This window comes from Xyrauchen texanus, chromosome 26 (genome assembly GCF_025860055.1).
Source record: "Xyrauchen texanus isolate HMW12.3.18 chromosome 26, RBS_HiC_50CHRs, whole genome shotgun sequence".
NCBI lineage: Eukaryota > Metazoa > Chordata > Actinopteri > Cypriniformes > Catostomidae > Xyrauchen > Xyrauchen texanus.
In genome coordinates, this window is record NC_068301.1 from 24619763 (window position 1) to 24641412 (window position 21650).

A 21650-nucleotide genomic window follows, 5' to 3' on the forward strand; every position below is an offset into this window, starting at 1 on the left:
AAAGAATTTTTTTTCTCAATGTAAAAATGCACAGTAAATATTGGATTTCTAATGAAAAACTTGTGCTAATGTACACATTTGTGTACATTGTGTTTGGCATTGTAGTGTTTGCCAATAAATTGCTCACATTTTTAAATGGCTTATCAGATGAAACTAGAGACTCTAATCTTTTGACTCAAACAGGTTTCAATGTAAATACCTAATCGTGTTTCTTACCAGTTTTAGTTTTGTTGGTGTTTCTCCCAAAGACTAACTCTGCTATGACTGGCACAATTTCACTCAAGTCAGTGAGTCTTCCTGATAGAACTTGAAGTCATTTATTTCAAAAATATTTAATGGCACACTTTACTTTGAAATATATATATATATATTTTTTTATTTATTATTATTTTTTTAATTTTTTTTTAAATGTGTATATATATATTTTAATGTATTTCTTTTTTGTATTTTTATTTATGAATTGAGTGTAACCAGTAGAATACTTGGCTTCATAAATAATCCTTAGTTGATCTTGAGCGATAAGGCTGAATTTGAATAATATTTAGATAATAATGTGTATTTCCTTTTTTTTTTTTTTTTTTTTTTTTTTGAAGTATAGCAAGACACAAGCTTAAAAAACATAATTCCACAATATTATGGGATACTTTAATATGGCCAGTTCCAGATTTTTTTATTTAAATAAAATATTTTACATTTCTGCACTGATGTTTGTTGAAACTATGAGAAAAGCTGCAGAATAGATTAACAATATCGGTTAAATAAAGCTGAGAGTACTGAGATCTTGTTGGTAACTTAATACATAATCAAATTATTCAAAATATTTAATAAACAAACACGCAAAGGATTTGTAGGACTTTATGAATAAACGGTGTTCCAATTCTGTGTCTCAATAATAATTAAGCATTCAGAATATGAAAGCAATAAGCTTATTTATTTAATGGCCTTTCATCTATATTTCTCAGTTAAATGCAATTTTTGGAATTGGTATGCATAAAATGACCCTCTCTGTCTCTCTCTATAGGCTTGGATGAGAGCCAGGCAGCAGTGAGAGGCCACACCCTCCATCAGCGCAGTCATGCCGCCCCCAGCAGACATCCTGAAGGTGGCCATCGAGTGGCCGGGGGCCTTTCCCAAACTCATGGAGATAGACCAGGTTAATGCCAATAGCAAAACTTAGAATAGCCTGTCCATATGCCTGTGGCTGTGAACCTGCTGCTAGTGGTCACAGGCCAAGAGATTCACTGCTCTCTAACTGTATTAACTGTCATGATTTCACTCTTTGCATCTCTGTGCCATAGTGTCATTTATCAGGTCTCATCTTTGATACTCATATTTACTTCTGCAAGGTCCAAGTCTATAACTAAAGTTTTTGACATTAGAAAAGTTTGCTTGTTTGCACATATCTGCATCAACTTCATTGGAAGTACTGTATACTGTATATTTATGTTTATGAAAAATGGCTCAATGGTGTATGCTTGCTTTAAAGCATTGTTTTGGGGTAAATACAAGTTTTGCTCTGTTGACAGAATCTTTGGCATGCTGTCAATAACCACAGAAAATAATTTTGACTTGTTCAAATCAAACAAATATTGTGTTTACAGTAATGCTCTTACAATGGATTTCAATCGGTCAAGTTTACTAGAGGGCTTAAAAGCAAAAATGTGAAATGAATATTTTGTTGAATCATTTATATTCGTTTATTGAATATCCCCTTGATTTTGACAATCGACACAACCACACATATGGTCAATATTTGCTGAAACTGATGTGAACGTGACATTATTGTTGGACATGAAGACCGTGTATGGTCCTGGTCTGGAAGAATAAGTCAAATGTTTTGTTTTGCAGAAAAAGCCTCTCTCAGCCATCATTAAAGAAGTCTGTGAGGGGTAAGTAACATGAATTTTACAGACTTTTCTCATTTTCTTCTTTAAGCTGGAATAATTTATAAAAAAATGTTGTTACATGGCAACAGACTTCGTCAAATAGCAATCTCTGATGTTTCTCCGAATCCCCTCTAGGTGGAACTTGCCGAACCCTGAAACCTATGCCTTACAGAATGCTGATTCCACCAACTTCTATGTCACCGAAAAGGTTTAATACAACACTACATCTCAAAAACACCCAGCATTACTAAGCTAATTTCAAAAGATGCCTCATCCCAAATCGTAACAACATCTCTTCTTTTTAACCCAGAATCGCAACAACATCAAAAACGGCTCCATCCTGCGGCTTACTACATCTGCTGTGAGTAGCAAATTTGAGTTTATTTTTTAACTCTCTGTCTCGGAGGGAACTGCCTTTATCCTCTGGACCCCCTCCCACTCCATCTGGCTCCTGTAAACCTTCAAATGCAAAGGGTGAAAGGTTACATTACCAAAGCTTCCTAAAGTGTCAGAAGCTGAGAAACACTTTTACGTGACCTGTCAAGAAATGTGGTTTCTGTGCAAGTATTTGTGCCATATATATTAGAATGGTAATGTCATTCAGAAAGTGGCTTTCAGATGACCCATCTGAATTTGCAGCTTGGGGATGATGATATTTAAAGCTGATGTCTGTGACATTTGAAATGTTCCCCTCTAGCATAATGACAACAATTCCTGTTCCTCCTCCTGTGAGGTTCTACACCACACATTCTTGCACTAGCCATGTTTGACAAATGCAAATTCTGTCATCGTTTACTCACCTTCATGCCATTCAAAACACGTATGACTTTCTTCCATGGAACACAAAGGAGAGGTTTAGCAGAATGTTCACGCTGTTCTTTTCCATGCAATGAAAGCATACAGTGAAATTTAAGTTGTTATTCACTGACAATCTTCATCTCCATCTCCATCTCTTTTCAAACGTGATTCTTCAAGATGTCATGCACCAGGTTTAACATCAGTGACAGCACTGGTTCTCATGTGTCTCAAAACTAAGTTTAAAAAAATGGATGTGAACATTATCAGTGAATAATGAATTAATTTTGGGCTGTTCCTTACAAAAAACTATCGCATTACTTCTGAACACTTGGAATTTAGTGTCTGAACATCACCTTTTTTGTTCCATAAAAGAAAGTAAGTCATACAGGCTTGGAACAACATTAGACTGAGTTTATCATGATAGAATCTTCATTTATGTGTGAATGATCCATTTCAATATGTAAAACTATTAGGTGATACACTAACAAGCTTAATACTCCGTCGTGAGGGAATCATTTGGAACTCAGCAAGCCAGTGATATTAGGTACATCCCAGACTGCACACTTCTGCACTATTCTATGTCATTTTGTAGTGTAAATAGTGCGAGTAGTATGTTAACACTGAAAATGCAACAAAAAGATGCACCTCTTCAACCGCCAAAACAGAGTGTTACCTGTCAGCTTTGCGGATCTGACAAAACAATTATAAATAATGGAGAACTAGTGAAGACAGCACCTTATAATTGTAAGTTGAATGATTTACCGTCACCCCACACTGTGTGAATATGTGAACTGTTTGATATGATGTGTTAAACTGAGGTGCAAATGTGCTAAAGCAGCAGGAACTCATTGCACGCTTTGAAACTTCACTTCCATCAGCTTTTAAACAGTGAATGTGTCTGTTGTTAAAGATTGTTAAGTGTTCCATTTGGAATGATAGTACACTTTGAAAATTCATACACTACTTGGCAGTGCGTGTAGTGTATATTGAAAGTGCATTGTACACTGGGTTGTTTAGAACACAGCTTTCTCGTCTACTTTCTTGAATCGTGTTACTAAAGGCATGACTTCCTACATGATGATCTGTCACCCGCTCATTAACACGCCTTTTCTGTTGCCATGGTAACAGGCCCAGATGGCCCAGCAGCTGCACGAGCGCATCCAGTCCTCCAGTATGGACATGAAGCTGGACGCTCTGAAGGATCTGGCCAGCTCTTCACGAGACATCACCTTTGCTCAGGAGTTCATTAACCTCGACGGCATCTCGTTGCTCACACAGATGGTGGAGAGCGGCACAGAGTAAGTCACTTTTTTCATCTTTTTCTGGCTACCTTTCATTCTATAACTGTTTTTCATCAAGATGCTCTTGGTGTTCACACGTTGGTTTGTCCTGTTAGCAGGGCAAAGATGATGAAAGCCTGAATATAACAATAAAGAGCCAATGACTTTCACTGTACTCTGTTTGCTTAAATGTCTCAATGAGATTCTAGATGTTGTTTTCAAATTCCAAAAACGTTGCTCAGCGATATTTGGTTATCAAAGAACACAATGTGCTCTCAGACACAATATACCAAAAAACATTTTCCTCCATAAACAACACAACACGACACAACAATGTGTCCTCAAACACAACACGACACAACAATGTGTCCTCAAACACAACATAGCACAACAATTTGCCCTCAGACACAACATAACACAACAGTTTGCCCTCAGACTCAACATAGCACAACAATTTGCCCTCAGACTCAACATAACACAACAGTTTGCCCTCAGACACAGCATAGCACAACAATTTGCCCTCAGACACAACATAACACAACAGTTTGCCCTCAGACTCAACATAGCACAACAATTTGCCCTCAGACACAGCATAGCACAACAATTTGCCCTCAGACACAACATAACACAACAATTTGCCCTCAGACACAACATAGCACAACAGTTTGCCCTCAGACTCAACATAGCACAACAGTTTGCCCTCAGACTCAACATAGCACAACAGTTTGCCCTCAGACTCAACATAGCACAACAGTTTGCCCTCAGACTCAACATAGCACAACAGTTTGCCCTCAGACACAACATAGCACAACAGTTTGCCCTCAGACTCAACATAGCACAACAGTTTGCCCTCAGACACAACATAGCACAACAGTTTGCCCTCAGACACAACATAGCACAACAGTTTGCCCTCAGACACAACATAGCACAACAGTTTGCCCTCAGACTCCACATAGCACAACAGTTTGTCCTCAGACACAACATAACACAACAGTTTGCCCTCAGACTCAACATAACACAATTTACCCTCAAACATAACAATTTCCCTCAGACACAACATAACACAACAATTTGCCCTTAAACACATGACAAAAAATGTGTCCTCAAACACAACATAAGAACATTGAAATTTGCCTTCAAATACAACACAACAATGTAGCTTTAAACACAGCACAATGCAACAACACAGCAATGTGCCTTCATTCAACAGAGATGCACCATCCGAATTAGCTGCAGAGATTGTGTATTGTGTAGACACAGGCATATTAATAATAAATGAAGTGTATACATTTCATTCTCTCCTCTCTGATTTAAAGCAGCCTTGTGGCCTGGCCATGAGGGCCATCTTAGCTGAAGGTTAAAGCGGGTATAGACTATCTGCTGAGCTAGTACATTTTCAACTTGTGTGCTCCCATGAGGCGGCAGAGATCTGCCAGCAGACAGAAGCTGCCTTCAGGAGAAAGAGAGTGCAATGGAGTACAGAAACAAGAAGTGAGAGAAAAGAGAACTAAGAAAGATATGTAGATGCAAAGACAATGAATAAGAAAGCAATAAAGAATTTATTAAGCTTATAAGAGCTAGAGAGAATAAATTGTTTGAGGAAAGACAAGGTTGTCCAATTTCATGAGGACCTGCTGGTAAAACAAGATAAACCACCACAACTCCACTTCAAATTCGGTCCACACAGCTTTCATTCCCTAGAAATTAGTCAACATGAAACCAGAATTGGCCCTATTTACTGTCATAATGGGTAGTTGACTCAAGGGCTGGCTCACACAAACACATTTTTGCATTGTTCGGGCAGTTTTTCAATAGTTTTTCTATGTAAACATGCGCTAGATGGACGTCTTTAACCGTATAGTGCCATGTCTCACTCACTGTGTCCGAATATCCAAAATTTTGTACTATACTGTATACTATACATAGAACAGTATGCCAATGGAGTAGTATGTCCGAATCCTCAGTATTCATGAAACAGTAAGTGAGAAGTATCCAGATGACCTACTATTTCCGGTGAGATGTTTAAGTGCGGATGGACTGGACACTAAACGATCCCATAATCCCTCAGGAGCTGATGCGACGTCACGTTCAAAACACTGGATTTAACGGAACGGCGGTGAATTGCCGGGCGGACGGCTCTTCTTAACTGTAATTGCTATATATACCAAGATAATTGTTCCTTGTGCTTAAATGGTGCTTGTTTAACAAAACCAAAGCAGATAGTTTTCGCGGTTGTTTTTATTACGTCATATATTTGGGTCACGAGACAATTCCCACGTCCACAAATGAAGTATGTCCTAAATCTATTCATACTATTTGCATGCATACCTAAAAGAACGTACTATTTTGCCGGCAGATAAGTGCGTCCTTCATCAAATACAGTACATACTGAGACAATATGCGTTTTCAGATACAGCTATTGTGTTTTGTTAGGATCTCGTGTAAGAGCACCACATGTTTTAGATGTCGTGTTGAGTTAAATCATACATTTTAGGCTCAACTTTTTATTCATGTAAAAGGGACATTGTAAATCTTAAATCCCGTAACTGATTACCATTTAAGTTTTTTTTACCCATTTTTTTCCCTATTATCAGCTTATTTTAAATAGTCCTGCAGTGTGACGGATGTACAAATGTTTTTACTTACACAAATATTTAACATATTCTCAGTTATGAGGTCATAATACCTGCGTTCATAATAATTTTAATACAATAATAATATTGTTTAAAAAGATCAATTAGATGGAGTTCGTATAGCATGTCACCGCAGAACAAAAGTATTTAATGTCAAGTACACTAATACACATTCCTGGATTTTATTCGAACAATGGGATAGTTGCATACTGCATGTTTCATTTCTGGTCAAGCGAGTGTATTCAAATCCACTTCTGGTTTCACCAGGTGCCAGTCATGAGGTGTTTACAGAAAAGGGATTTAAAATGTAGCTTCACAATAAAGACACATGAGGTTGATCACTTAAACAGTGTTTATTTAAGGCTGTTGTCAGCAACAGCCATTCCGTACACTCTGTAACTGTTTGGAGAACCACACTTGAAACAACGGTGAACCCCTTCTGCCCACAGTTTACTCCCTTGCGTCCCCACACACAGATACACAAAACATTACAAACCAGTAAAATGCATAACAACACATTTTTCTTAAAAGGAATAATATAACAATAAACAACATTTTATACACGTTACAGTATGCAGTAAGAAGAAACGTTAGACAACCGAAAGGGTGGTAAAAAACATTTACCATAGAAATAAACATCAGAAACAACAGTAGCTCATCTAAGTTTCTGTGAACATGAATAAATAAGGCTAGGCTTGGATTCAGATTCGCTAAGAAATACAATTTTAAGTTGGATTTGATACTCTAAGTATTCTTTGTTGTTATTTTTCATTAGTCATTTTTATTGTATACAGTCAGATAGGATAACATTTAAATGAATTGCCTGATTCATTATTTTTCTTTCGTGAGCAGCAGTGATTTCCCTCTTGTGCTGCGTTGGCTGGATGGATTTAGCTTGCCGTAGGGATGTTGGTTTTAACTCGCTGAATCAATAGCTGCGTTTTTACTTATCATAACTCTGTGCCATCAACCGAGGTGTTTCAACATCTCGGTGCACTGGAGAGTTGACCATGGAAATCATTTCCATGGGTATGTTTTCTATAAAGCAGCTCTGTGTCAACAGCTCCTGACCTGAAAGAGCCCATGTGTGGGTTTCTATGAAGTCCTTTCATACCATTAAGAATCCAAGTGGACACGCACATGCACACAAGCACATACTGTCTTGCATTCTTGCCATGGATTCCTGTTAGCCACTGACCAGGCGATGATTATTCAAAAGACTTGAGCATGACAGCACTCTTGAGGGTAAAGAGCAAGTGCTCCAGGATTGGGCTTGATTACATCATGGGGCATGAATGTGGCCAGCCACAAGATTGAATAACTAGTTGGGTAGCTCCCTCTACTGTTCACGTGCTGCAGTAGCACTTTGTTTGAGGCCACTGATAACAGTTAAAAAGAAATGAATAGTACTTTTGACAGATATGTCTAAAGCAATATACATTCATATGTGCTGGAACAGAGCTAAAAGAAAGTGTGGATATAGGTCTGACTATGCCAGACTGTAGATTGAAGTAATCACTTTTATTTGCATGATACATTGACTTGTGTTTATATGATGGCGTTAGCTAGTTAGCCAGCTTTATCTATAGCTGTTAGCTAAATTTGGTGGATGATGACAGTTGCGGTTTATAAAATAGACTGTACATTATAAATATGTTGAAACAATTCAGTATTGATGTGATTCCATCGCAACTGTCATTTTGATATATCGATGCACTATTGTTTTATAATAACAGAATGTATTTATTTTCTGTATAACCAATGGGATTCAGTAGATAAATGTCAAGAGTAGAAATAATTGACAAGTACACATTTAATTTTCAAAGGCCTTTTGATTTCTGTTTATTTGCAATGCGAATTATATTTTTTTCATAACTGATCAACCTGTAGAAGTAGAATGTGTTTTGAATAAAACTGTCAGTATTTCTCACTGTGCGCTTATAGTTTTGAATGAATATGCTACATTCAGTCGGTTGTCACAAATGGTCTAGTCGCACAAATATTTTAACATATCCGAAGCTCAAAACAGATATGAAATTCCACCTCTTCAGATGGTCGTAACTCTACACAGCCACCGTGCGACACTCTATTTGGAATGACTGACCTATAGTCTGTCGTTTATCGGATGCAGTGAAAAGGCAGCTTTAATACAGTAAAATGAAAGAAAATTATCTTCAAAAATGTCATGTGCATTTTTTAAGTAAAAAAATTTTAAGGATTAAAAAGTACTATTTTATTCTTTGGAAATGTAATTAAGTAAAAGTACAAGTATTCAGTTTATATTGCACTTAAGTAAAAAAAAAAAAAAAACTAATACTTAAGTATTTTTACTCAGTTACTTTACACCCTTGCCAGGCAGTCATCAAAAGTAGAGTGCAAGTCATTAGGTCAGGCAAAGACAAAGCAAACGGGCAATGTGTCAACTTTAATGGCCATAATGTCTCACACAGTGAGTCATATGTGTAGAACATAGCCCTGCTGACAGGACCATGTGATGAAACAAGATAATTATAAAGAATATTAATTTGTTATGGATACTTTTGGTAATCATTTACACTTACTCATTGACTTTATTGGAAGTTCTGCACATATTGTGCATTAAATGCTAGTGTGAATGCAACGTTATGTTCATTTGCAGTGTGCTTTTCCTATTTCTAGTGTTGTGCTTTGCATGCTTTGTGTCTCTTTGGATGTTTTTTTTTTTTTTTTCAAGTGTTGTGTTAGAGTGAATTTTCTTAGCAATGTTTATTCTCTCAGCTCATGTATAACTGGAGGTTTAAGACATGTTGTATATTATTTTAAGCCTTGTGTAAACTTTCCACAGATTTTCTGTAATTTGGTTGTAATTTTCATAATGGAATATTTGGACCCAGGCTGTGTAAGTGTTTGTCTCCCTGACGTCAAAGTTTTTAAATCTTTTCAGACGGTATCAGAAACTACAGAAGATAATGAAGCCCTGGTAAGCCCCTCCCCCTGAGCTGGATAACTCCCTGTCTCTTACCCTCTAATCTCCGAGCCGAGCGTCTGCATGATTGGGCTCTGGCCTCAGTGCTCAAAACCAATCAAACTGATGGGAACACTTGGCAACCATTGCACTCACTACCATTTTCTGTTCATTTTCTGGTTTTGTTTTGGATGTTTACTTCCATGTAACCAAATCAGCTTTCATTCTTTCTTTTGCATGTGGTATTGGGCAACTTCGGTGCTTTTGGGGTAGCTTTATACTAACCACACTTGGGAAACTTTGGAGTTTTTTTCTGTTTGTTATTTCAATTCCTACCAATAAGGACATTTTTATTAAATTTTTTTTTGATTTGTGTATATCTGAGTACCTGATCTATGCAGAAATCGAATGTAGTTGGCACATACTTCAAAAGACACGTACTGTCTTGCAACTACTCCTTAAGAATTAGGTCTTGTTCACAGCCGAGACCACAAATTCATGATCTGCTATGTGCCCTATGCTCCTTAAAGAGATAGCTTACCAAAAGTTTCAATTCTGTTATTGTTTACTCACCCTCAGGTCTGTCAAAACCTGTATGACACAAAAGGAGATGAATGTTCACACTGCTCGAACAAAATTGGGTGGTGACCAATAGCTGTCAAGCTCCAAAAGGACCAAAAACAAACTATATTATACCATAAAGATAGTCCATGTGTGCTATATTTCAAGTCTTCTAAACACATGTGAGAGATATGTGAGAGGAATAGACTAAAATGTAAGTGCTTAAAGTGTTTGTTCACCCCAAAATGAAAATCCTCTCATGTTTTACTCACCTTTTAAGCCATCCCAGATGTGTATGACTTTCCTTAGCAGAACTGAAGTGAAGATTATAAGCAGATTTCAGCTCTGTTGATCCATACAATGCAAGTAAATGGGTGCCATTAGAGGTGCCAGTCGATCAATGAATGCCTTCTGAAGCAAATCAATAAGTTTGTGTAAAAAATTGATTATTAATTGATAATTAAAACTTTATTAACTTTAAAAAATCTCTTCCTGCCAGCAGTCGATGCATCAGTAATGTAAGCGCAATGGCACGTTCAAGTCGAAAGCGTGCTTTGTATACAACAGAGGAACGAACGTCACGCGAGAGTTTGGTCATTTCAAACAGAAATACAGTGGTGGGCAGAAGCAGCAATTTAAAGTTAACATCTTCTGTTTGCTTCAGAAGACTTTCACTGATCGACTGGAATCATGTGGATTACTTTTATGCTCCCAAGATAAGTCTTTTGGACTGTCAAATAGCCAGCACCCATTCACTTTCATTGTATGGACAAACAGAGCTGAAATCTGCTTATAAAAATCTTCACTTCAGTTCTGCTGAAGAAGGAATGTCATACACATCTGGGATGGCTTAAAGGTGAGTAAATGGGTGACCTATTTCTTTAAACACATCATGTATGAGTTATGGTATTTTATAATACTTTTTTCTCTTTTTGAGCTTGACAGTCACTGGTCACTGGTCTTAATTTTGGTGTGTGGACATTTGTTGTGCATTCCTTAAAATATAATCTTTTTTAAGCTATGGAAGAAGAAAAAAATTCTAACTTTTTTTAAAGAGCTTCATGAGGGTGACCCAAAAACCTGTAAATAACTTTACATTTTTGAAGCAGTGTTTCCAAACCACTACTTGTTGCTCATTATCCTGTTGCTCAGGATCCCTCTAAAATGATTAGTTGTCAACAACCCGTGACCTCAGCTAGGGTCATATTCCCATTGAGATATACCACTTCACATTTAAAAACCGTTCTAAATAGCCCTTTTTGTTATTTGGGAGATAAAATATCTCTTTGTCTCACCGTGGTAATTCTTTGTAGAGTTCCGCCTAATTCCAGCTGCAAATGCTTCCTTTCCCCAATGGTACATTTAATAGATTGCTGTTTTCAAACTAATGTCTCTGAGGTCTAACAAATGCTGTATTAACTCCCTGCTGCCCTCAAAAAACTCAACACATCAACAATCAACATTTCTTTTTCACATCTCCCGATTTGACATTTTCTGTTCTTTTACGTTAATGTTATTATTTATCTTTGTTTTTGTTACTGGCTTTGTAAAGTGAAATTTGTGTTATTTATCACAGAAGTCTTATGGTATCTTATGCTTTAAGTTTTACTTTTTGTTTCAGTTTTTGATTTTGATAAACTAAGACGAGGCATGTACTGAGTTATTTGTGCCAATAGAGGGCAGACTTTTTCATTTAAAGCCAGCTTGAGATTTTTTATTCAGAAGAGGCCTGTTTTACTCAAATCATTAAAGTAAGTCCTTGAATGACTTCAAGGAATATTCTGGGTTAAATACAGTTTTAGTTCTATTGACAGCTTCTGTGGCATTGTACATTTCCCCATAGACTTGTATTGTAAGTGCACAACAGGTGTATGATTAACAAAAGATAATTTACCTGCAAACATTTGCCAATCCGGTTTTACTATCATGTAATGAAGGAACTTAGAATCTTTTATTATATTTATGTGCTTAAAAGTGTTCATTATAAACTTTGGACATCTCCCTGTTGGTGTGACGTCGTGCATCTGTATCTTGGCAAAATCAATGAGGATTTCCACACCCATTTCCAAGTTGTAATTCCATCTTCAAATGTCATTCCATGGCACTTTTCCAAGCAGGTAGTTGTGAGTTAAATGGAATGCATCATCAAGTTGTATCTAACCTAGAATTTTCCTTAGGACTAGTGTCTTCTTTTGTGTGGCAAAGTCACCATAACGACAATGTTCAGAGCAAGCAGCTGCATGAAAGCCCTGTACATCTCTGCTATTGTAATTCCACTACTGCCTCTGCTACCAGCTCTCTGGCATTCACTGCTCTTCTGAAGGAAAGGGACATCAGCTGAGCTGGGCTGCCTCCATGCTCTGTGTTGTCCAACACTGGCTCACTCCCTGTAGCTGCTATCGATCCCTTCGCTCCCTATCGCTCTGTTCAGCTGAAGCTTAGCTGCTCTTTCTGTGCGGTAGAGCTGTAGATACATGGCTAGTGTCTGTTATTTTGTCTTTTATAGCTTTGGTGACCTGCTCTCCTTCACACTGACCGCCTTCGTGGAGCTCATGGATCATGGCATTGTCTCCTGGGACACCTTCTCTGTGGCTTTCATCAAAAAGGTGCGTCCAATGACAGCAGTGGACCTTAGTCAAAGTACACGCCATATGTTATTTGACACAAATGAAAACAAGACTGTGAGGGATGGAAGTACATTCCGTTCAACGTGTTCAGTGGGTTATGCTGCCTTAAAGAAATTGTTCACAGAACAACACAACTTCTTTCATACTATTTACTCATCCTAATTGATTTCTAAACCCATATGACTTTCTCTCTTCTGTGGGACGCATAAGGAGAAATTCTTTAGTAGGGCTGGGTATTGCCTGGCTCCTCACGATACGATATATATTGCAATACACATGTCATTATGAATTATTTCTCATTTCAATTTCAATTCCAATTCAATTGGGTATATTTCAGTTATATACTGATGTCTGATGAAGAGTATGTAGCTCGAAACATAACATTTTTGTCTCTTGATGAGCTCATGAAATTGATTTGGAAGTAACAGTGTGCCAAGTGTTTACATGATATTAATTCACGAATAGTTAAATATAAATATCAATAAATGGATCGTATGTACCGATACAATATCATGAGAAAAAGTATTGCGTTATACATATACGTACAGTACAGTGCAAAAGTCTTAGGCACATCAGATGTTTCCCAAAACAAATTGTCTTAAGATGGTTATTTACATCTGCTACTTTAGTATGTCAATTGGAAATATACATTTTATATTCCCAAACCTTACTTTTGCAAATAAAAAAGATTAGAATAGAAGAACATGTGCAGCAGATGGTATGACCCTCACAGAGCCCCCCACTGAACACTTAGCTTAGAACATCCTATCTGCCAACAACCAGGAAAACCTGTGACCGGGTGTAAGTAGGAGATCTGGTGCTGTTTTGAAGGCAAACGTGGTCACACCAAATATTGATTTAGATCTTTTTCTGTTTACTGGACTTTGTATGATGTTAATTGATTAATGAAAACTATTTAAGCCATTAATTTAAGAAATCCTCACTTTGAAAGTTTTTCACAAGTGCCTAAAACATTTGCACAGTAGTGTGTGTATATATATTTGCTTCAAAAGGGATGCAAAAGCCCCATTAAAGTATCATAAAAGTGGTTCAAATGACTTGTTCACTATATTCCAATACTTTACAAGCACTATGATAGCTTTGTCTGAGAAACAACATGCAATTTAAGTCATTATTCACTGATAATCTTTCTGTTATTGGATCGTTGATTCAGAGAGTTGAAATCGAGAACCGGATCAGTCAGATTCGTGAACGAATAATTTGACCGCTTTTTTGAACAGAGTCAACCAATTTCAGAAGACTTGCAAATTTAAAGAAGGCTGTTGCATAGGACTTAACATTCCTTCAAATGAACTATGCTGTCTACCCAGACTAAGGTCCCTGGTTTTCTAAAGTCTTTCTAGAATTTTCTCTATTGTTGTGGCAATCTTTATTTTTGTAGTTTACAAAGTACAGGTTCATTTACACACTATATCATTAAGGCTGGTCTTATGCTATCCTTAACAATCAAAGCCATGTGTCTTCATCTTTAGATTGCCAGTTATGTCTGCAAATCTGCCATGGACACTGCAGTGCTGCAGAGATCTCTGGCCATCCTGGAATCCATGGTACTCAACAGTCAAGATCTCTACCAGAAGGTGGCTCAAGAAATCACCATTGGCCAGCTCATTCCTCACCTACAAGGGTATGGAGCTATGGCTAGTTCCCTCTCCATCCATCATGATTTAATGGACTAATAGAGTTGATTTAATTGCTGCTGTCTCTGTTTTATTTTGTTTTAATCTCTCTGGGACCAGGACGGATCAGGACATTCAGACTTACACCATCGCAGTGATTAATGCATTGTTCCTCAAAGCCCCTGAGGAAAAAAGACAGGTACAACACACACACACACACACTTGTTTTTTTTCCATTTGATTTTTGTTGTCTGGACTAAAGAGTGACTAATCAGGTGTGACATGTAGCTAACATGTAGTTTCGACAAATTTTCTATTTTTGATGCTTCAAGCTGACTAGCTTCCACTGAAAAATCACTGGTCCAAATTCCTGCTCCACAAAACTCTCTATATAGTGCAACAGTCTGGTTCTGGAAGTAATAATTCCATTAGTTTTTTCTATAGGGAAATTATTTTTTTTTACTGTAACGTATAAACCTTTTAAAGACAGACCAACCTTGAGCTCTGAAGGTATTAATCGATTATACAGTATATGCTTCAACTGAAGCCATTAGTCCATTTTATTTTAACTTGTATGCTTTACTTGTATACTTAAAATTTTGTGAATGTCTGAATATTTTGCACTGTACTTTAAATTTTTTGTTTCTATATGTTTCCATACGTATAGTCAACAACTTTAAAAAATCTATAGTTTCTATCTATCGTATTTCAAATCTGTCCTTCACAGTGCTTTAAGCTCTAAGGGTATAAAGATTTCCTGTTTCAGTGGCATACCCAAAATTAAAGGCTTGTTTCTCGACAATACATTTTATTTTTTTATTTTTCTGATATGACATTATATATCTCTGGGTGTAAATAATGTGGCTCCGAAAAACTGCTTTTGTTTTTTGTCCCCAATCATGTCAACTGTAACTGAGAAACATTTTGTGCTGATACGACAAAGCAATCAATAGTTATAGCATTACAAATATAATTGAGCCTAGTGTACAAAAATGTCTCCATGTCCAAAAGCCTTTCCAAACACATAAAACATAATAATTGTACATAAGAACTAATTACACTTGCAAACACAACTATGACTTAAGGTTTGCATAGCATGCAGACATGATTTTAGTAATGAGATTTCACAGAATGAGTGCATTTTGACTCAATGAGTCTGAATCATTGAGTCTGTATTATTTACTTGGCGCCATCACATGGTGGCCATATGTTACATTGTGCTTACTTTGGATTATCTAATGATCTATGCATCTGAGTAATTCTGGGCTCATTTGAAAGATAATCGCATCCTCTAAATAATAATAATAATATGCAGTATTTTATGTTCTGTTTATTTTTCTTATAATCAGTTATAAGTGTAAACATGGCATATAAGCAACATCTGTTCACATGAAACATGTAAATGCCCATGAAACATAAAGGTTCACTCTTTAGTCAGTTTTGCCCTCTGCTCATTTCCCTTCATTGTCACACTCATGTCAAAATGTCAATCACACGACAAGCCAATAGGGTGTGACTGCCCATCAGTGACACATTGATCCTTAATGGTCCACTGGTTTTAGACATTTCAAAATAAAATGCTGCTGTTTACTGAGCCTTGGTCTGTCACAGAGACAAGTGTGATCTCTCAGGACACCTATTTCAGTATCTGTCAGGTAGTAGGGACACATTATGTGTAGTATTCTAAACAAATTGCTTACAGCAGCTAATAGCCTCATATCTTAAATGTCAATGTATAGTTTCTCCAGATCTGTTTTGCTGACTTGCTGACCTCTCATTTCTGTGCTGCTAACAAAAACGCCTTTGCCTTTTCTCTACTCCTCTTACTCTGTTCTTTCCTCTATTTCGGTCTCATTCTCTGTTTCTCTCATTATCTCTTGCTCTTGCTGTGCTCGTAATGGTAGTTTGACGAGGACAGTATGAACATCCTTGATTGTCCTCTAACAGTAAGTGCTCTCTTGTTGTGCTGAACCCTGTGTAGATGATGAGTGTCATTTAACTGAGTGTCATGACTTTATTTTTTTTATAAAAGCTTTTTCTTTTTTTTTCTTGCTAGAGCTACACCTTTTGAAGAGGTTGTTCAAGATGTGTGTGAGAATTAAAGGTGAATATGTGTTTTGTTTGATTGTAGGAGATGGCTCACATTTTAGCACAGAAGCAGCTGCGTTCAATCATCCTCAGTGTAAGTACACAGTATACAGTACATATTGCAAACATTTTATGAGTAGGATGGTAGTATGACATACTATCATACTACTTTTACTATTTTTTTCTGTATACTATTTCTTTCTCCCTCTCTCACTTTCCTCTGTATTATTATATCTTTCTGCAATTTATAGATTTCCAACAGGATTCATATGGTCGTGGAATAACTGTAAATATCATGGAATATATTTTAAACAATCGGAACAATTTTGAAGATGGAACAGTTAAATTGTGATTTCCATTCCTGAAAAATATATATACAGCTCTGGAAAATATTTATCAATTTCTCTGGATTTACTATTTATAGGTATATGTTTGAGTAAAGAAACATTTTTGTTTTATTCTATAACGTACCGACAACATTTCTTACAAATTCCAAATAAAAATATTGTCATTTAGAGCATTTATTTGAAGAAAATCACAACTAAAAGATTCAGTGTTTTCAGACCTCAAATAATGCAAAGAAAACAAGTTCATATTCATTTTTATACAACACAATACTAATGTTTTAACTTAGGAAGAGTTCAGAAATCAAAATTTGGTGGAACAACCCTGATTTCCGATCACAGCTTTCAAGTGTCTTGGATGCTCTCTAACAGTCTTTCACATTGCTGTTGGGTGACTTTATGCCACTCCTGGTGCAAAAATTCAAACTTGGCTTTGTTTGATGGCTTGTGGCCATCCATCTTCCTCTTGATCACATTCCAGAGGTTTTCAATGGGGTTCAGGTCTGGAGATTGGGTTGGCCATGACAGGGTCTTGATGCAGTGGTCCTCCATCCACACCTTGATTGACCTGGCTGTGTGGCATGGAGCATTGTCCTGCTGGAAAAACAGTCTTCAAAGCTGGGGAACATTGTCAGAGCAGAAGGAAGCAAGTTTTCTTCCAGGACAACTTGTACGGGGCTTGAGTCATGCGTCCTTCACGAAGATGAATCTGCCAGATTCCAACCTTGTTAAAGCACCCCCAGATCACCACTGATCCTCCACCAAATTTTACAGTGGGTGCGAGACACTGTAGCTTGAAGGCCTCTCCAATCTCCTTCTAACCATTAGATGACCAGGTGGAGGATTGGTGATGATCTGGGGGTGCTTTCACATGTTTCTGGCCATCCAATCTTTAATTTCATTGATACACTCTAATTTGGAGAATTGAGTAAGGCCCAGCTGATCTACATACTGTAGGAAGGACAAAAGTCAACAGAGATTTTTTATTTATATCTGACGATGTCATATTAAGCATTATTAGTTCAAAAGACTTAAACTTATATCCTGTCCTGAGTAACACCAAAAACTTCACTGTAAATGAAAATAAATCCTTTTACAAAAGACTGGAAAAGTCATGGAAAATTAATTGGTCAAATGGTGTTACAAATAAAGGATGGGTTTGAGTCCATTCTTAATATTGTCAATTGTCTCTCTCTTGTTTTCAGAATGTGATCAGGAGTAACAAACCCATCAATGATGAGATGGCCCACCAGCTTTATGTGCTGCAGGTCTTGACCTTTAACCTCTTGGAGGACCGCATGATGACGAAAATGGACCCGCAAGATCAGGTGTGTCTCTGTCTGTAGTAACTTTAATAACTATCCGATCACTCAAATATGCTATACATAGATAATGTAATGTCCTGCTTATTAAAAGGCTACTTGCCAAATAAACGGACATGAAACATAGATAAGCTGAAATTATTTACTATTTGAGAAGAAAGATTAAATTATACAACATGAAACTAGCAATGCTAATTAGGAAATTGGTTGCCTGGTACAATGATCAATTAGGGCAGTTATACAGTTTAATGATCATTAAACCATTTGACCGCAGTATACTACAGTTGACCAATCAGAATCAAGTATTCCAGAGCAGTGTAATAATACATTTTTATTTATTTTTGTGTAGGCTCAGAGGGATATCATTTTTGAGCTGCGTAGGATCGCTTTCGATGTTGAGTGCGATTCCAACAACAGCGGCAGTATTGAGAAGCGCAAATCCATGTACACCAGAGACTACAAAAAACTGGGCTTTATCGTAAGTTTTCACATATTACACTATTACACATCTTGCCAGCTGTTGATTGACAGTAACAGAGTAATCTTAGCAATACTTCTAAAATTTTGAGGTGATAAACCCAAATAATTGGGTTTACTTGGTAAATTCAATAAACTCAGTCAGCAGTCAGAGCTCTTTTTATAATATTTGTGTGACAAATTATTTCACATTAACAGATTATACAGCACTAACTTAAAAGCCTTTGCACAGCAGAACCATTTCCCTCCTCAGACATGCTCTGGAGGAGAAACTGCCAGCCAATCTATCATATTCTGACACTATAACATGTTTCTTGTGCAAGTTTGTCAGATCTACTGTATGGCTGGGCATATATAAAATATTTATGTTATATTTAATAATATTTTGTTGGCAATAAATATGTTTTACCAATACTTTGAGGAAACTGTGGTGTCCAAAATTATTGAGACCACATTATTTTAGGATTTTGAAAAATTAAAAACATACTACTGTATACTACTGCACTATTTGGGCCTGGGTAGCTCAGCTAGTATTGACGCTGACTACCACCTCTGGATTCACAAGTTTGAATCCAGGATGTGCTGAGTGACTCTAGCCAGGCCTCCTAAGCAACCAAATTGGCCGGTTCCAAGGGAGGGTAGAGTCACATGGAGTGACCTCGTCGTGATCACTATTAAGTGGTTCTTGCTCTCAATGGGGCGTTTGGTATTGTACGTGGATCACGGAGAGTAGCATGAGTCTCCACATGCTGCGAGTCTCCACGGTGTCATGCACAGCAAGCCACATGGTAAGATGCGTGGATTGAATTTCTCAAAGCATTTCCTACAAGTGGAAATTTGAACTTTACTTTTAAGTTGAACACTTTATATAAAATATTATGAAAATGCTGAAAATATTGATATATATACAGTGCATAATTTTATACAAAAGTTAGTTCTGATCTTAGGTTCCTGACTGGACAGCAGGCGTTCAAAGAGTGCTGATAAAGTAGTCATAACAGCATTTGGACGTTTTAATGTTTGTATCACTCCACTTGTGTTTGTGACTTTCTAAACCAGATTAACAAGAAATATTTTGATTCATCCCTGTGAAATTACACATTTACGGCAAGAGATGGTGACAAATTACCATCTTTTGTGTTATGAGTGCATTTCTGGTGAGAGAGAGTATGCTTAGAGCAGATAAGTACCACACTACATTACAGCTGAGGAATAGAGTTAAACTTACAGCTTCAGCATTACTGTTCATCACGGCAACAGATGCAGGTAATCAAACTCTCTCTCTCTCTCTCTCTCTCTCTCTCTCTCTCTCTCTCTCTCTCTCTCTCTCTCTCTAGTCCGTGGCGTAAGAACGTAGTTCTAAAAATTAGTGTTTTTGAGATGTTTTACTTATTTATTTGCTTGTCCATTGAGCTGTTTTATTAAAGCAGTATCACACTTACAATCATGCTGTTTGGTACTTATATCAGCACAGCTGTGGTTAACTATGACACTCGGCTGGCCGAATCAAAGCCGTGCTGATAAACGGCCATAACAGCACCCTTGCTTGTGTTATTGCTTTAAAACATACTTTTGCCAGAGTTTGAGAAAATGAAAGCAGCAGGTAATCAGGAAAAGGAGATGCCATAGCAGGTGTGATGGAGAACAGAGAAAGGAGAAGGTCTGTGTGCACGCATATTGCGGTCAGTGGCTTGAAGGGAACAAACCTGAAGTTGTTGTGCGCTCCTATACCCTTCTGAGGTTCTGAGATTCACTAAGACCCCTGTCTTAGTGATGTGTGCTGCCTGAAGATAAGACCTTCGTTGAACTCCTCCAGAGGTGTTAACACCGCCTCACATTACACAGACACACACACACACACACACATTAGTTTCCCCATGCCACACATGCACAACACAGATTGCTCTGTTGAGACCAGACACTGCTGCCACTGTGTTTTGGGAGAAGTGTGGTGTTAGTTTAGCTGTTAGGGAGCTGTTCAGAATGCGTTAGGACAGACGTGTGCATTAATGAGGGCTGTGTTCCAACTCTCTCAGGGCACTGTCACATTGATGGATGGGAAATTGGTCCCTAGTGCCCACGCCACACAGACTTGTTTTTAAATACTGTGTGCTGGCAGTGGACTGTTTCTGGCAATGTTTGGAATGGAATACTAGCACAATGTTTACTACATACTGCTCATTATATACTGCAGGGGTCGGCAACCTTTTTGAAATAAAATGCCATTTTTTATTTTCCTTGTTTATCACTGTGCAGAACATTGGTAACAGTGTTTTCTTATTTACATCATGTGTTGCAAAAAGGAACAAATAAAACAAGATAATATAGGCTGTAGTATTCTGCTCTATGCGACCGACACAAAGAGGACAAGTTTACTTGCATGTTTACCCGAAAGTGAATCGCTGTGATATCAGTGGCTCATGATGTGCAAATGGTTTGAACAAATAACACTTTAATAGTGTTTAGGGTCCCATTCAGCTCTTAACTTAATAAAAACACTGCATGATCATGACCAAGTATTACAATAAGTGCTAGATTAACATAAATAAAATAACATAAATCTCTCTCTCACTATTGATCGCGTGCCAGTGATTAGCCTGCGTGTCATATGTTGCCGATCCCTGATATACTGTATACTGCATATTATTTTTAGAAAGAAATAGTATGTGAAATATTATGCAATACACTACCATTCAAAAGTTTTGAATCACAATGGAATTTGTTATGTTTGTGAAGAAAAAAGAACATTTTATTCAGAGGATGCTTTTAATTGATCAAGAATGACAGGAAAGTCATTTATAATATTAAAAATGACTATTTGTTTTGAAATAAATGCTGTATTCTTCAAACTTTCTTTCATTCAAGAATCCTCCACTTGCAGCAATGCCATCTCAGGCATTCAAGCAGTCTGTTTATTCTAGATCTTTTAGGTCAAGTTTCATCCCATGCTTTCTGCGACACTTCCCAAAAAATGTTATTCGCTTGTAGGACACTTCTCACAGATTTTCCAACCAAGCTTTTCTAACAACACTTTAACATCTTACATTTTTGTT

The 21650-nt window shown here is 37.2% G+C and overlaps 1 protein-coding gene across 4 annotated transcripts in view; it reads left to right on the forward strand.

The window, feature by feature from the left end:
* Nucleotides 1-21650, forward strand: part of LOC127619886 (engulfment and cell motility protein 1-like) — a 144308-nt gene that overhangs the window by 67250 nt on the left and 55408 nt on the right. For 2 of the 4 annotated variants that reach the window (XM_052092910.1, XM_052092909.1), the window contains exons 2-13: nt 1022-1153; nt 1849-1889; nt 2022-2094; nt 2197-2247; nt 3813-3982; nt 9521-9556; nt 12609-12708; nt 14223-14374; nt 14487-14565; nt 16498-16548; nt 18004-18126; nt 18470-18598. In XM_052092910.1, coding sequence (XP_051948870.1) covers nt 1076-1153; nt 1849-1889; nt 2022-2094; nt 2197-2247; nt 3813-3982; nt 9521-9556; nt 12609-12708; nt 14223-14374; nt 14487-14565; nt 16498-16548; nt 18004-18126; nt 18470-18598 — 1083 coding nt within the window. In that variant the 5' untranslated portion in view covers nt 1022-1075. Of the gene's footprint in view, nt 1-1021; nt 1154-1848; nt 1890-2021; nt 2095-2196; nt 2248-3812; nt 3983-9520; nt 9557-12608; nt 12709-14222; nt 14375-14486; nt 14566-16270; nt 16313-16497; nt 16549-18003; nt 18127-18469; nt 18599-21650 lie in introns of all 4 variants that reach the window. The other 2 variants (XM_052092913.1, XM_052092911.1) reach the window with 2 other exon arrangements.